We start from the raw sequence: 16,596 nt of genomic DNA on the forward strand, positions 1-16,596 counted from the left end.
TACTGCATAACAAGGCATGATGTACAGACAGCTACAATAACAAATCCCAGATATCAACAAACATTGAAACAATGTTAACAATTGTTGATTTGTCAATGTTAATCCAATTGAATTAATATCAGGCTTACACCCTCTATTAATATTGAAAAAAACAAAACAATAAATAACATGGTGATCAGTGTTTGCTTTAGTTAAGCTCTTGACTTTCACTAAGTTAAATCTTTCTTTTCTCATTGTTTGTATGTGTTTATGTAGAAACAGATGTGCATTGGAAAATAAATATGTGTTTCAAAGTTAAGCTAAAATTGGTTGTTTTTTATGCAGATGTCAAGATGAAATTAAATTAAGCTGCTTTACATGATGAAAAAAAAATGCTGACACATTCTGACATCATCACCCATTCTACAGATCTTAACAATGGTGACAATCATCAAAAAAAAAAAAAATCAGATAATAATTTTTACACATCATTAACACTGTGTGAACACACAAAAAAACATTATTTAGGTAAATCTACAACAATTAAAATACTTGATCACATTAGACTTTAGTTTTCTTTGCAGTGGCAGATGTATCTTAAAACACTGCTACAACAGCCATAGAAAACTTAAAATTAAAACACAGGTCCTAACTAAAGCAAAAACTGATCACCATAATGGTGGTTTGTTAAAATGTCAATGTTTTTTTCAGTATTAATGGAGGGTGCAAACGTGATATTGATTAAATGGGATTAACATTGACAAATTAAGAATTTTTAACATTGTTTTAATGGTTGCTTGCTATCTGGGATACTACCATAAAATAAAAAATAACTCTTTTAGATGCATTAGAAACAGCTGATTGTTCATTGGAATACACCCATGAGCCTACCGTATGTGTATGTGTGTGTTTGGATGTGTATCAACTCATATTTTCTTCCAGACGTTCTCATTGTTTTTGGGAAACATGGTACAATACAAGCAGCCAACCATGCAAGGTGTCTAATACTTGCTTTCACTCTCACAGACAGGAGTTTGGCACTGGAGAAAGACAGACAGGCTGATCGTGATAAAACCTCATCATTTACAAATGCCAATCGTGGATGCACTTAAATAAAATCTATTCTTAATCTTAATTACATGCAGAGAATGAGACGGGCAAATTGAACTGTCTGGCCTCATATCTCTGCTCATGTAACTCGCACATGCTCACAAGCGTGACACATTATAAACATCTGAATGATGCTGGAGCAAAACTTTTTGTTTAACAGAAATATACATTTTTGAAATAAATGAACTATACGCCCATACTGCATCATTCTAAACATGTTCTGTTGTAATGGATATGTCAGACTGAGCTCGAGTGTATTAAGTTCTGTATGATAAAATACTGTCATGCTTATAATCACACACAATAAGCTATTCTGCTGATATTCAAAGATTTAACATTCAAGAATGCCATTGCATAACAAAATATCATGCACATTCATTTATTATTAATTTTATTTAACTAAGTTGTAGCAATCAGCACGAAGAGGTGCCTATAAATAGCCGTCCTAACTTCTGTCCCAAGACAGAGCAGCATTTTGCAGCCATCTCTCCTCCACCCCATCACCTCACTTTTAGTTAGTTTCAAAGTTTAAAAAGGGGGAAGAACTCTGAGTTTGGGCTAAAATTCTGAGCCCCCCACTCGGACAGAACACCAAATATGCTTTATCTCATTCCCTATCGATTACATTTTCTGGGTTGATAGAAGCACTAGGGACCCAATTATAGCACTTAAACATGGAAAAAGTCAAATTTTCACATTATGACCCCCTTAAAGGCAATATCAGATTCTTTTGCTTATTTATTTAACTTTCAGATAATCTGTAAATCTCAGTTTCAAAAAATTGACCCTTATGAAAAAAGCATCTTATTAGTTGATATTTTTCATTAATGTGAGTCTGAATACTTTTTGTGGAAACTTTGTTTACATTTACATTATTATTATCACCTTTATTCAAAGCAATTTACAAAGGAACATGAGGAGAAATTACTACATTTAATTTTTTTACATAATTGTTTAATTGTTCCAAAGCAGTTTTACGCTAAAAGTCATCTGCTGGGTATATCAGTGATGGGAGGCCAGTCAATCTGAGCTTCAAAATAAGAGTCCAACGACATTTTTTTTTTTTACTTAATGTTTATTAGTTTTTAACAAAAATAACATACACATTAACACATATAAAGGGAGAAAAAAACAGACATAAAAAAATAATAGAAAAAATACATAATAAAAAATAAAAATAAAAAATAAATAAATAAAAATGACATTTAGAAATATGACAATACCATATGATCTATAAACTGATTTTTATTTTTTAACAGAAATCTTGAATGGAGGTGTGTATGTGGATCAGAACAAGTTCTTGTGCCACGCTGACACAATCCACTGGCATGACATCATCAAGAACCCACGGTCTGAACTTCTGGTGGTTCCTGCCAACAACAGTGGAAACACATGTGAGTACATCCCTTGATGTACAGTGGTGGCCATTTGCAGCAATTACAGCTGCACATCTCTCTGGCCAAATGCTTTCCTTTGAATGTACAAGTGCAGTTTATTCTCCAACTCACCCCAAATTTGCTCAATGGGGTTGAGGTCTTTGAGGTGGCCATAAGGACCCCGGTTTCTACAAAGTCATCATTATGCTCTATAAACCATTGTACAGAACCATCATAAGGAGCTTTATGGCATTTAGTTTCTGAATTTAAAATAATTTTTAAATGATCTTAGTTGGTCATTATTATATAGTTATTGTAAAAAGCACAGAATTTCATAAATGATTCTTCCGGGTTCCTTCCACAGGCAGAAGATGTCACAGATCATGTAATGGACGATGTTGGGGTCACCAGGAGGATCAGTGCCAAAGCTGTGAGTCTCAATCCCTGAACTAAATCCTCTCTCTGTCACGGTTTTCCTTGACGTGGACCATAACATAGCTCAGACAGTGCTCTTGGAAGAATTAGAAAATAAATGTTTGAGTTCATATTAAACTGTTACAGATTGAGACATTGCAGACTGTTCATGTGTTCTGAAACACGTTGGAAATCCCAGACATCAGGTGTTTGTTCTCATTGTAGTTATGAATGTTCAGTTTTGACAGAGTTTCTAATAAAAGGAAAAAGTCTGCAGTTTGGTTTAGTCAGTTTTAGCCTGCGGGCAGGTAGGTGTGCTCATTAACTGGTGGGAGGGATGTCTGTATCAGGGTATCTCCTGTATCTCCTCTCTGTGACCTGCTGGCGACATAGCACATAGTGTGGGTGGTAATTCTAGAAAAATGCAAAAACAAGGACGAGACAGAGAAAGACAGAGTGTTAAAATGATGGACTTAAGCCCAGAGTCGAACATAAAGCCTTTCAAAGCATAGTAATGCATCTCCTGGGCTACATACTACATTGTCCTCTACGCGCGACCAAAATGTTAAAAGTAGAAGTGGTTACAAAAATCTGGGTAAATTAACACTGCTAAGTGTTTATGTAGGTCCATACTACAGAGTGTTAAAAGTAACACTGAAGAAATTTATGACTTTATCCTCTCTATCACCATATCTGTTTGAAACCTAAAACTTAAACTTACTTAAATTATTTGTAGAGTTATTTATTATCTTAGGTTTAGAAGTTGGCTTTGTTTTATTTAAAGTCATTGTAGTGATCCGTGTTTGTTTTAGCCAGACTCTTGATTTTTAGCTTGATCGTTTTTTTCTGGCTGCTATAACTTTGTGTGTTTAAAATATATTTGTTATGGGGAAGAAGAGACAATGTTGCAGTGTTGCATTTCTATTATATTGGTTTATACACTGTGTACAGGTGTGTACTATTCTGATGACAAAATTGGTGTCGTGCGCACTGTATGTGAACCTTTGAGTGTGCATAGAAATTGAACTATAGACATAACTAAGACATTTCATACTAAGTGAAAAGTTTAATGTAACATACTTCACTGTTTAGTGTGTATGATGTGTTTGACGTGTGTTTTGAAGGAAATTTCACACAGAACCGTACTTGACTAACTTTGCTGTCATGAAATCAGTTGCGGATAAAAATGCTTATATTAGACATAAAACAATAATGAGACCCACACCTAACACCATCCTTAAACCCAACTTTACATGAGCGAAATTGTACAGAACATGATTGTACAAAAACTTTGATTGTATGAATTTATAGGAATAAGAAATCTTGTACAATACGTACGAATTGCCATGATTGTGTCAGTTACGAAGAACATACAAGTATATTTTATTTAAAAAAATGTGAATACGCATAGATTATGGTCCCCATGTCTTTCCCACAATTAACTTGTGTTTTCTTTCTTGTCTCTTGCATTTATAAAAATACAGTAACAAAGACGGTATGTGCAGAACAATGTGATGGGCGATGTTATGGTCCGTACGTCAGTAACTGTTGTCATCGCGAATGTGCAGGCGGCTGCTTCGGACCCAAAGACACGGACTGCTTCGTATGTTAATTCTTTATACATGGTTTTCTTATTCTAATATTTTGCTATAAACCCAAAAATGTTCAGCAAATCTGTTATGATAGTGGACAGCAGGAAAAATAATGCTAGACGATAACAATAATGTGCAGATTAGCATATAATTGTGCAGAGTTTATAAAATAAATTGCCTTATTTATTCTTATAAGGAATAAAAATGTTTTTTTATTTTTGGTGTTGACATTAAATCTTTATATTTTGGCAAAATTTATCTGTAAAATAAAAAAATAGCAAGATGTGCGTTCATTTTCTATTACAATAAAATAAAATGTAACAATTAAAATTATAATAATTATAATATTATAATTGCAGTAAATCAGTTAATATTTTATAGCTTTTTTTAAGTACTAGTTACAAATTTGGTACTCTGGGTTGGCAAAATTGGGATCCTGAAACAAAACTAGTTGGAAAGCACTGATCTACCACGTGCTTACACAATTGTACTCTATTCATCAGGCTTGTACAAATTTCAATGACAGTGGAGCCTGTGTGACACAATGTCCTCAACCATTCGTCTACAATCCAACAACCTTCCAGCTTGAGCACAATCCTAAAGCCAAATACACATACGGAGCCTTCTGTGTCAAAAAATGCCCACGTGAGTGAAAACGCTTGGTTCTGATACCAATTAAACAGGTCATTTATTGAGATATTATCTTGATTGCTGTTGTATCACTCTTTCATTAACTTTTATTAATCTCTGCAGATAACTTTGTGGTGGATCACAGCTCATGTGTTCGAGCCTGTCCAAGCAACAAGATGGAAGTCGAGGAGAATCAAATCAAGATGTGCATCCCATGCACGGACATCTGTCCAAAAGGTTAGTGATGTCACTAGATACTAAAGTTCCTCGATGTGTACTTCCATTTGAAGTCATTATGTCTTGTTATTATCTTTATAAGTACCCTTATGATACACGAAGTCCATAAATCATAGCTGGTCGCCAGCATACAGTACGTTGTGTTGTGGATGCTGGTGTGGATGAAAGGGAATAGAAAGCCAAATACTGATATTAAAGCCAGAAATTCTAAGATAAAACAAAGTCTGATGTACATATGTACATACCTTATAGTATGATTCATAAATGTAATTATGAAAGTTTTTTATTTTTTAATAGAGAAAAGATTAATGAGGGATTGTCACAAAATAGGCAGAAATTATTATTGTCCCAGACACCAAACTGGGTCATATCATTTAATCTTCATGACTCACATTTAATTATAATTTGGCCAAAATTTGAAGGGAAAAGGATTTAAATCATCCTTTCTCTTTTCAGTAAAATTAAATCAGAACTAGGTGTCAGCTCATTTATCAATTAAGAAATGCACATCAAACAGCCTTTAGAAATATATCAGATATGCTCTAGGATTTGAAGGCAGACACAAAGTAACTCAAACAAAGGTAAAACATGTACTGTATGTTTTTACACTTAATAATAATGCTTAATAATAATGATGCTTTACAATCCCATATTAGAACATGTATTGTTTGTGTCCAGAGCGTGATGGTGTTTTATAACGTGTATTGTTTGTGTTCATTGCACGATGGTGTTTTATAACGTGCATTGTTTGTATTCAGTGCATGCATGATGGTGTTTTGTAATGTATATTGTTTGTGTTCGATGTGCAATGATGTTTTATAGCATGCATTGTTTGTGTTCATTGCACGGTGGTGTTTCATAACCTGTATTGCTTGTGTTCGTTGCATGGTGGTGTTTTATAATAATAATCCATTAATATTGACACAAATATTGACATTTCAATCAACCACCATTATAGTGATCAGTGTTTGCTTTAGTTGGACACTTGACTCTTGTGTTTTAATGTTAAGTTTTCTTTGGCTGTTGAAGCAGTGTTTTAAAATTCATCTGCTATTAAAAAACTAAGATCTAATGTGATTAATTCATTGAATTGTTGTAGATTTGCTGGGTATCAACATAGTACTAAACTAATCCATGGCTACCAGCATGTATTTCAATTGATCGTTGAATTTTATCTGAATTAGTTTGATGATTGTCACCATTGTTGAGATATGTAAGAAGAGTGATGTCTGAATGTGTCAGTATTTTTTCCGTTATCTTGTCACAGTGCATTTACACACCAGAACAATTATTAATTGATCATAATCCTTATGTTAAGCAGCTCAATTTTATCACATCTTGACACCTTCATTTCCAGTGCACCTGTGTTTCTACTTAAACACATACAAACACTGAGAAAAGAAAGATTTAACTAAGTGAAAGTCAAAAGTCATGGGCTTAAAGGAATAGTCTACCCATTTGCCATATTAAACTATGTAATTACCTCAACCTAGACGAATTAATACATACCTATCTTTTTTCAATGCGTGCACTATAAAGCGTGTTGTGAATGTGTTAGCATTTAGCCTAGCCCCATTCATTCCTATTGTACCAAAAAAAGTTTTATTTTGTGGCACCAAACTTACTGGTATAACTCCTCATGTAACAGTCTTTAAATAGGGAAAACACGGAAGTGTTGAGTGACTTCCCTGTTTGGTACCATAGGAATGAATGGTGCTAGGCTAAATGCTAGGTAATAACATAGTTTAATATGGCAAAAGGGTAGACTATTCCTTTAACCAAAGCAAACACTGATCACCATAATGGTGGTTTATTGAAATTTCAATATTATTGGAGGGTGAAATCGTGATATTGATTAAATGGTATTAACGTTGACAAATCAATCAATATTTTTTTACATTGTTTCAATGGTTGCTTGCTATCTGGGTTGTTTGTGTTCGGCGCACGTTGTTAAGTGCACGTTGGTATTTTGTAACATGTACTGTATTGTTTGTGTTTAGTGTGTGATGGTATAGGTACTGGGAGTCTTCAAATGGCTCAAACTGTAGATTCCAGCAACATTGACAAGTTTGTCAATTGCACCAAGATCAATGGTAACCTCATCTTCCTCATCACAGGCATCAAAGGGTGAGTCCAACTCTTTCTGCTTGATATAATATCATTATAAACTTTAACTTAATTTCCTAAAAATGTACTGAGGTCATCTTGCTATGTGAAAGTCTGTGGTACAGTGACTGTCAAGTGTGGCCAATATTTGTATTCCACACTTGTGATACAGATTTGTTTTTATTTAGGGTAACAGTGCAAACAAGAAAAATCCCATTGAATCTGACATTTTCAACACCAATCTGGACCACATTTATATAATAAATGTGATTGAGTTTTGCAATGTGTCTTTAGTATAAATCTGTGTAGTGTTAGTGTTGTGTTGTGTCTGTCTGCCTGTCTCACTGCCTGTCTATCTGTCTAAGACCCTCCACCCCTTGATGCCTGACTTCTGGGTTTGTTTTATAATAGTGATATGTTTCACGGTATTGGAGCTCTAGATCCCGATCGACTGAATGTATTCCGCACTGTAAGAGAAATCACAGGTAAGCAATATCTATTCATCATACGAAAACCCATTAAACTCAGCTAGCGTTGTGTAAAACCATTAACTTTCTTTATTTCTTTACATAATAACTGTTACCCTTTTAGTCAGGGAATGTTCTTTGTCAAGGACTTATATAGTATGCAATATTTATTTATTTATAGAGCCTCAGCAGAATGAACAATGACTGTGTTAAAAGCCTTTTGTCACTTAAAATGTGGTCTTAAGATTGTGCCAAATAGCTAATGGAGTGTAGTGGCAAAGTAACATTTTCATAATAAAATCTCACACAATAAAAACCATGATTAATGCTCTTTTGAGCATTGCTGACGACCTATGGACCTATCCGAGAAAACGGAATTGATAATTAAACAATGTGCGTCTAAAGAAATCATGCTCGGTGATAATGAAATTGGCTCTTTTAATTAGCGCAAGCGCTTTCCGTAACATACTTTCATTTGGGTGTAATGGGTTTATTTGGTACTGTCAGATTGACTGTGATATTTTATAGTACTCACTGGACTTGTTGTAATATCCTGACACCGTGTCTGCTGTTATTGTTCAGTTGCTCTGTACTCTGAGAGGTTTTGTCTGAATGTTTGATTTGTTTTATTAGGTTTCCTGAACATCCAGTCTTGGCCGGAAAACATGACAGATCTTGGAGTTTTCTCAAACCTTGCCACAATTGGAGGACGGTCTCTTTATAGGTTAAACTCACAGAAGTCATTTACATTTAACATTTATGCATTCAGCAGACACTTTTATTTAAAGCAGTCATTTTAGTTTTCCTACGAGCTTTTGTCATTTTCTTATCTTTTAACTTTTTCATAATAATATTCATAATTTTATTTAAGTTTTAGTTTAGTTTACTAATAATTTGAAAAAGCTTTAATAGTTACATTTTGAGGTAACTTTGCTATCAGCTTTTGTCATTTTATTTTTTTATACTAATATTGCTAATTTTAGTTTTATTAAAGTTTTAGTTTAGTTTGCTAATAAATTGAATAAGCTTTTATTTAAACATTTAGTTTTCATGTTCATTTTAGTTTATTTTTTAAGTGACTTTGCTATGAGTTTTTGTCATTTCAATAGCTTTTTATAATTTTTTCCAAGCTAATATTGCTCATTTAAGTTAAATGTATTTTTTAGTTTTAGATTTTGTTTCAGTTAATATTTTTATAAACTTTTTATATTTTAACATCTTTTTTAACAGACATTTTTATAATAGTTTATAGTTGAATAAGCTTTTATTTAAACATTTTTAGTTTTCATGTTCATTTTAGTTTATTTTTTAAGTAACTTATATGAGTTTTTGTCATTTCAATAGCTTTTAATATTTTTTCCAAGCTAATATTGCTCATTTAAGTTAAATGTATTTTTTAGTTTTTGTTTTTGTTTCAGTTAATATTTTTATAAACTTTTTATATTTTAACATCTTTTTTAACAGACATTTTTAATAGTTTATAGTTGAATAAGCTTTTATTTAAACATTTTTAGTTTTCATGTTCATTTTAGTTTATTTTTTAAGTAACTTTGCTATGAGTTTTTGTCATTTCAATAGCTTTTTTATTTTTTTTTCCAAGCTAATATTGCTCATTTAAGTTAAATGTATTTTGTTAGTTTTAGTTTTTGTTTCAGTTAATATTTTTATAAACTTTTTATATTTTAACATCTTTTTTTAACAGGCATGTTTTAATAGTTTATAGTTAACTAAAACAACCACGATTTAAAGCGACTTACATTGCACCCAAGCTATACATAAATTCATTATAATTTTAATCATTATTTAAATGTGATGTGAACTCAGTGTCCTATAATTGAACCCAATTGTTCTCATTATTTTTATTTTTAATATACATTGTATGCCTTCAGTAAACCATGTTTTCTTATTTGCAATAATAGAATAGCGTCTAAAAATGAATACATTAACAAACGATTAATGCTGGATGGGAAATACATGTTATCCTCCCAAACCTATAGTCCAATTTCGAGTTAAATCTTTTACAAATTAAACGATTTAAATATTCCTTTAGTAATGCATTCATAATGTTCACATTAACTACTTATTGTTTCCTATTAGATCCAAGTGAAATGATATCCCCTCCCTGTGGATGAGAGATTTAAAATAGTGTCTGTAGGACTGTTATAATAGTGACTTACTGAATGACAACATCTCTATGTTACTCTGTGTGTTTTCACAGTGGTATTTCTCTACTGATCCTGAAACAGCGCTGGATCTCTTCACTGCAGTTTCAGTCTTTGAAAGAAATCAGCGCTGGTAACGTTTACATTACCAACAACAGTCAGTTGTGCTTCTACAACACGGTGAACTGGACCGGGCTTTTCCGCACCAACACCCAAAAAGTCTTGATCAAAAACAACAGAGACCCCAGAGAGTGCAGTGAGTATCTTTCAATCAAAACTCACATCTGTTCACTCACTGTGATTTGCTCTGAATAAGATATCATGTTTGAAATGAATAAGAAAATCCTGGCATCTTATAAGGATAAATGAGCTTGAGCAGACTGGCCAGTCTCTAAATACACTAAACAGAAAATTAAAGATCGTATTCTGTAATTTTGTTGCTACTAGAAATACAATCAATGTAATTGCATCTTGTGATATCTTATTGATGTGCTTGAGATAAAGATGGATTACAAATCTTTATCTTTAATGGACTTGCAAATAGCAATTTTTCATTTATGTGAACCTGGGCCGCAAAACTATAAGTCACTTGGGTATGTTGGTAGCATTAGCCAACATTACATTATATAGGTCAAATGTACAGTATATATTTTTAATGCCAAAAATCATTAGGGTAATAAAGATCATTCCAACTTAAAAACTGGACTTTAAAGGCAATTTTTTTCAAATTTACATTTTTGCACCCTCAGGTTTTCAGATTTTTAAATAGTTGGGCTACCGAATATTTTCCTATCCTAACCATACATCAAAAGAAAGGTTATTTATTCAGATTTTGCATGAATTATAAATCTCAATTTCAGAAATTGACCCTTATTTCAGTTTTTCGGCATTGTATAACAATGCAAATATGACTCACATTATTTAAATTCACTAAGTGCCTACATTGGTAAGTAACTGTAAACATACAGTTAAATAATTGTTTATTGTGATGATTATGATTATAACTAATAAATTTAAAGGAATAGGTTACCCCAGGCCTGGATTGGCTAATCGGGAGCACGGGGAGAATTCCATGTAGGCCAGTCTGTTTTTTGGCTTTGAGGGCAACCCAGTCTCACCCCATTTCGTCAATATTTGACGACACTTGACCATTCGTCAATATGTGACGCGGAGGGTATACCTTTCGCGTCATTTTTTGACGAACTGGGGACTTCAATACTATTACGTCCGTTGCATTCTCTTCTCCTATTTTCTTACCAATTTCGCGTCGGTTTAGGGTTAGATTTACATAATGACATCCCTACCCAAACCTAACTCTAACCCCAACGCCAGGTGACAACTGTTTAATTTCGCGTACACTGTTTAATTTCGCGTACACGGTTTAATTTTGCGTAATCTAACCCTAAACCGACGCGAAATTGGTAAGAAAATAGGAGAAGAGAATGCAACGGACGTAATAGTATTGAAGTCCCCAGTTCGTCAAAAAATGACGCGAAAGGTATACCCTCCGCGTCACATATTGACGAATGGTCAAGTGTCGTCAAATATTGACGAAATGGGGTGAGACTGTGTTATTGAGGGCCGGTGTTGTTATGCCCCCAGGTTGAAGGTTTTAGGGTCCATTAACATCTAAAACCAATGGAAAACATGGGATGCGCCACTTTCTTCTGCTTTTCAAAGGGTTTTTGTTTTTAGGCGCTTCTAGTGCGCTTGCCACGCATCTACATTTAAAATCAACTTGAGTGTTTGAAGAAAATGATCTATACATGGTAATTCTTTAAAATCCAAGTCATAGATGTAACAATAAACCATCTATTGCAAGAGTAACAAAAATATATTTGATGCAAAACATCTGTTTATTGGAAAAAAGTAAGTTTCATATGAATATATTTTCTCAGGTAAAACAAAATGTTGAAAGTCCATTATATTTTTTTCTTTTTTTTTGTTGACAAAAAGTACCTCACATCATCTGGAATATATATGATTTAAGGAATACAATTAATTAATGTAGTCAGTTATGAACTAATGTGGGCCGGTCTAAGTCATGAAACTCCAGGGCTGAAAATTAGACCCACTCCAGCCCTGGGTTACCCTCCAAGAAATAAAAATTCTTTCAACCTCATGCCACCCAAAATGTACTGTATATTGCTTTCTTTCTTCAGCTAAACACAAATGATTTTGTAACACTTTACAATCAGGTTGTATTTTTTAAAGTTAGTTAATGCATTAGCTAAGATAAACTAATAATTTATGCTTAAATTTTACAGCATTTTTTTTAAAATATTTGTTCATGTTAATTTTAGCATTTAAAGAACTTATACGTAGGGTGGCCATTTGTGCCAGTTCCGCCGGACACACCCCGAACATGTTTTCGGGTGCATTCTCCGGAAGTCACATACGTCATCAAGGTTTAATATTTCGGGTTCAATTTCAGAAAAGCAACCGTTACATTTCAAGGTAAGAATGAAACTATAATGATTGTATGTCTTAAAAGAAAAAAATCTTAATTTTTTAATATATTTTAACTGAAATGTGAGAACCTCGAAGACGTATGCATCGAGCAACAACTAAATTGTTAACTGTTAACATTAATTGCACAATAAACGAACATGTACACAGTTATGTTACCGAATGCATTAACTATGGTAACAAATACAACCTTATTAAAGGATTACCAATGATGATTTTTATAAAAAAAATAGCTGTGACTTTATTAACAGACCCACATAATGGTTTAAAAGAATACAGTAGTTTCCTCCAAAATTAAATTTAATGAAAAACAACCCAATATTTAAGTAACTTTGCAATAACATTATTGCGGTTGTCATTACTCTCATGTGTGCCTTTATGATTGCTCTTCTATGAACACGAATTCACGAGGCGACATGAAGGGTAGTAAACCATGACAGAAATTTCATTTCTGGGTGAACTATTCCTTTAATAAACACTTGAAGATCTTTTTAACTTTTTTAACAAAGAACGAGATTTTCTGTCAGCCCTAATAACAAATCTGTCTATACCAAAGACAAATATTTTGACTCTTATAATTGAAGTTATTTGAAAGTAGAAATGAGGTCACTGAAATAAGATGTTTCCTGTGAAAGGAATACATGTAAGGCTGATGAAGACATTAACAGGCTGTCTCCTGTGCTGCGTTGGGTGTAATTACCGCTGTAATAAGTGGATCAATGGTGCTGTTAGCCGACTCATTCATTAGTCTCTTTTACACACCATTGATCAAAACGGTAGGATTCACACGACTGACCAACACCTCAGACAGAAGTCATGTCTTTCCAAATAATGAGTTTGTCCACGAGGCTAGAAACTCCATTGAGAAAACAATGATCACTGTCGGAGGTGATGTTCATCTGTTAATGATCATGTATGATTTAAAGAGTTCAGATGCAAAACCCTTTCAGTATGTCTGATTTTTTTTCTAGTAAATACACATTTTTATTCAAGCTTTTGCGTAAAGGTTCGGTAATTTAACTTTAATGGCAATTAAAAGGTTATTAGTCAGTAATTGAAATGCCATCTTTTCACAAATGTCACAATCATGACACAAATTCTTTTGGTGTCTATGCAGCATAAGTGCATGCAAGCTTTTTGGCAAAAATTTCCAAAAATTTTAAGTTTAAGTGAATTTTATTACAGGTTCTAAAAATGTTGTGTGCTAAATTTCTGCAGTTTCGTGGATACCTCACATGCAACCGATATCATTTCAGCATCCCTCTGCCACCCCAACTGATAAGACTTATAAGCTACGACAGTGGGCGTGACTTTGTCTATATCTTTATCTCTTATCATTAGATTACTTCTCATCCCAGTTGTGTGTGGGGTATATTTGTTTTCACAAATATGAGTGCTTGAAGTGATCTGTGAAAGATGCAACTTGACACGTTTCATCAGTTTTAGATGCGAGTATGTGATTTCTGCCGCAGTGGTTTTTACTAATAATAATCGTGAAACCTAATTATGAAAGATGCAAATATCTTTCTTCTGCTCTTCTCTGTAATAAATGATTGAACTAACTGCAAAGTTTTCCTTCTTTCTGTGTATGTCACGTGTTGGTTTGTTTTGCAGTTAAAGAGCAGATGGTCTGTGATCCGCTGTGTTCAGAAGCAGGCTGCTGGGGATCAGGTCCAGATCAGTGTCTCTCGTGTAAATCCTTTAGCCGGGGCAGAACCTGTGTCAAGTCCTGTAACCTGTTTTATGGGTACGTTTACAAGCATTTACAGTTTTTCATTCAGACAGCAAGCAGAAAACTCCTGTTTTACAGAGCTAAATACAAGAGAGTACTTTATTGTACTGTGATTCATCCTGAACCATACTATACTTAATATAGTAAAGTCAAAATCTTACTATTGTAAACACTATTGATTGATTGATTGATTGATTGATTGATTGATTGATTGATTGGTTGATTGATGGAGACGGACGGACGGACGGATGGACAGACAGACAGACAAACAGACAGATAGATGGATTTAGAGGGATTTGGATGATTGATAGATAGATGGATACATGGATGGCTGGCTGGATGGATATAGATGGGTGTAGATAGATAGAGGGATAAATGGATAGATGGATTTGAATGGATGGATGGATAGATGGATGGATGGAGATGAATAGATACATAGATGGATGGAGATAGATACATAGATAGATGGATATATGTATGGATGGATAGATGGATGGATGGATGGATGGATGGATGGATGGATAGATGGATACATAGATGGATGAAAATAGATACATACATTTATAGATGGATATATGGATGGATGGAGATAGATTGATGGATGGGTGTGGATGATGGATGGATAGATAGATAGATGTATGGATGGATAGATAGATGTATAGATGGATGGATAGATAGATAGATAGATAGATAGATAGATAGATGGATGGATGGATGGATGGATGGATGGATGGATGGATGGATGGATGGATGGATGGATATAGATGGGTGTAGATAGATAGAGGGATAAATGGATAGATGGATTTGAATGGATGGATGGATAGATGGATGGATGGAGATGAATAGATACATAGATGGATGGAGATAGATACATAGATAGATGGATATATGTATGGATGGATAGATGGATGGATGGATGGATGGATGGATGGATGGATGGATGGATAGATGGATAGATGGATGGATAGATGGATACATAGATGGATTAAAATAGATACATACATTTATAGATGGATATATGGATGGATGGAGATAGATGGATGGATGGGTGTGGATGATGGATGGATGGATAGATAGATAGATGTATGGATGGATAGATAGATGTATAGATGGATGGATAGATAGATAGATAGGTAGATAGATAGATAGATGGATGGATGGATGGATGGATGGATGGATGGATGGATGGATGGATATAGATAGATAGAAGGATGGATGGATGGATGGATGGATGGATATAGATGGATGGATGGATATAGATGGATGGATGGATGGATATAGATAGATGGATGGATGGATGGATGGATGGATGGATGGATGGATGGATGGATGGATGGATGGATGGATGGATGGATAGATGGATGGATGGATGGATAGATTTACGTGGGTTAATATGGTTACAGATGTTATTTACTCGTTTTTCTGGAACAGAAAATGGGTTACTTGTTTATACAGACATTTACTGGAAATATGTTTTCCTCAAATAGACTTGATGACTTAACTAGCACTAAAGGTTTGTATGCTGTTTGACTCTCACAAGCAGACTTTCAGGATCAGAGTGTTTTTAATAACTCTAAAGAACAGAGCGACCCTCATGCATTTCTGGCAAGCTGAAATGATAATAACATTTTATGAAAACAGGTTTTGAAAAGCATTTAAACCCTAACAATGGATGCTTTTTATTCAATGCATCCATTTGTTTCCATTTGAAATTTGTTTTTCAGCAACCAATGAAAGAGTTTTGGAATGACATCATAGTCCTTATTTTGCATTTTGAACGTGTTATATCTAAACATCCTAACTCGCAAGCCTTTCACGTTTGTTCCATGAAACGTCTGATAACGCCCTCCCTCAATAAAGCAACCAATTGTTGTGGAGACAAATGGTGCAGTCGAGATCGTTCCTTAAGTTGTTCTCACTTCAATGGATTTTTATGGATTTTCTTGTAGGCCTGTATAGTTAATTGGCCAAGATTTGGAGCCTCTGGTCTCTGTTTAGACCTTGAATGCCAGTAACAGTATGCAGTAAATATAAAACACTTATGAAACCCTTCACTCTATATTCTTGACATTTAAATTTTTTTAGTGCTGTTAAAAAAGCATACAGTAACCTCGTATATCCCCATATTTTGGGATTTTAAATGGATGTTTAATGTATTTGAGGGGGGAAGAAGAGTCTTATAGCATTTGTTGCCTGTGCATAACACTTTTATAACATATAAGTTCTGGCCAAACAAAACTGAACACCCACATAGTTACAATAAACTTTATAAACTAAAAGTTAATGAAAATTAATTGCGATACTTACTCAGAATAAGTGTGA

At 33.9% G+C, this 16,596-nt stretch overlaps 1 protein-coding gene across 2 annotated transcripts in view; it reads left to right on the forward strand.

The window, feature by feature from the left end:
* Positions 1 to 16,596, forward strand: part of erbb4a (erb-b2 receptor tyrosine kinase 4a) — a 168,048-nt gene that overhangs the window by 121,602 nt on the left and 29,850 nt on the right. For both annotated transcript variants that reach the window (XM_065254186.1, XM_065254187.1), the window contains exons 4-13: positions 2,349 to 2,483; positions 2,830 to 2,895; positions 4,364 to 4,482; positions 4,975 to 5,116; positions 5,225 to 5,338; positions 7,339 to 7,465; positions 7,856 to 7,929; positions 8,545 to 8,635; positions 10,130 to 10,329; positions 14,157 to 14,289. In XM_065254186.1, coding sequence (XP_065110258.1) covers positions 2,349 to 2,483; positions 2,830 to 2,895; positions 4,364 to 4,482; positions 4,975 to 5,116; positions 5,225 to 5,338; positions 7,339 to 7,465; positions 7,856 to 7,929; positions 8,545 to 8,635; positions 10,130 to 10,329; positions 14,157 to 14,289 — 1,201 coding nt within the window. The remainder of the gene's footprint in view (positions 1 to 2,348; positions 2,484 to 2,829; positions 2,896 to 4,363; positions 4,483 to 4,974; positions 5,117 to 5,224; positions 5,339 to 7,338; positions 7,466 to 7,855; positions 7,930 to 8,544; positions 8,636 to 10,129; positions 10,330 to 14,156; positions 14,290 to 16,596) is intronic.

This window comes from Paramisgurnus dabryanus, chromosome 4, assembly GCF_030506205.2.
Source record: "Paramisgurnus dabryanus chromosome 4, PD_genome_1.1, whole genome shotgun sequence".
Lineage (NCBI taxonomy): Eukaryota > Metazoa > Chordata > Actinopteri > Cypriniformes > Cobitidae > Paramisgurnus > Paramisgurnus dabryanus.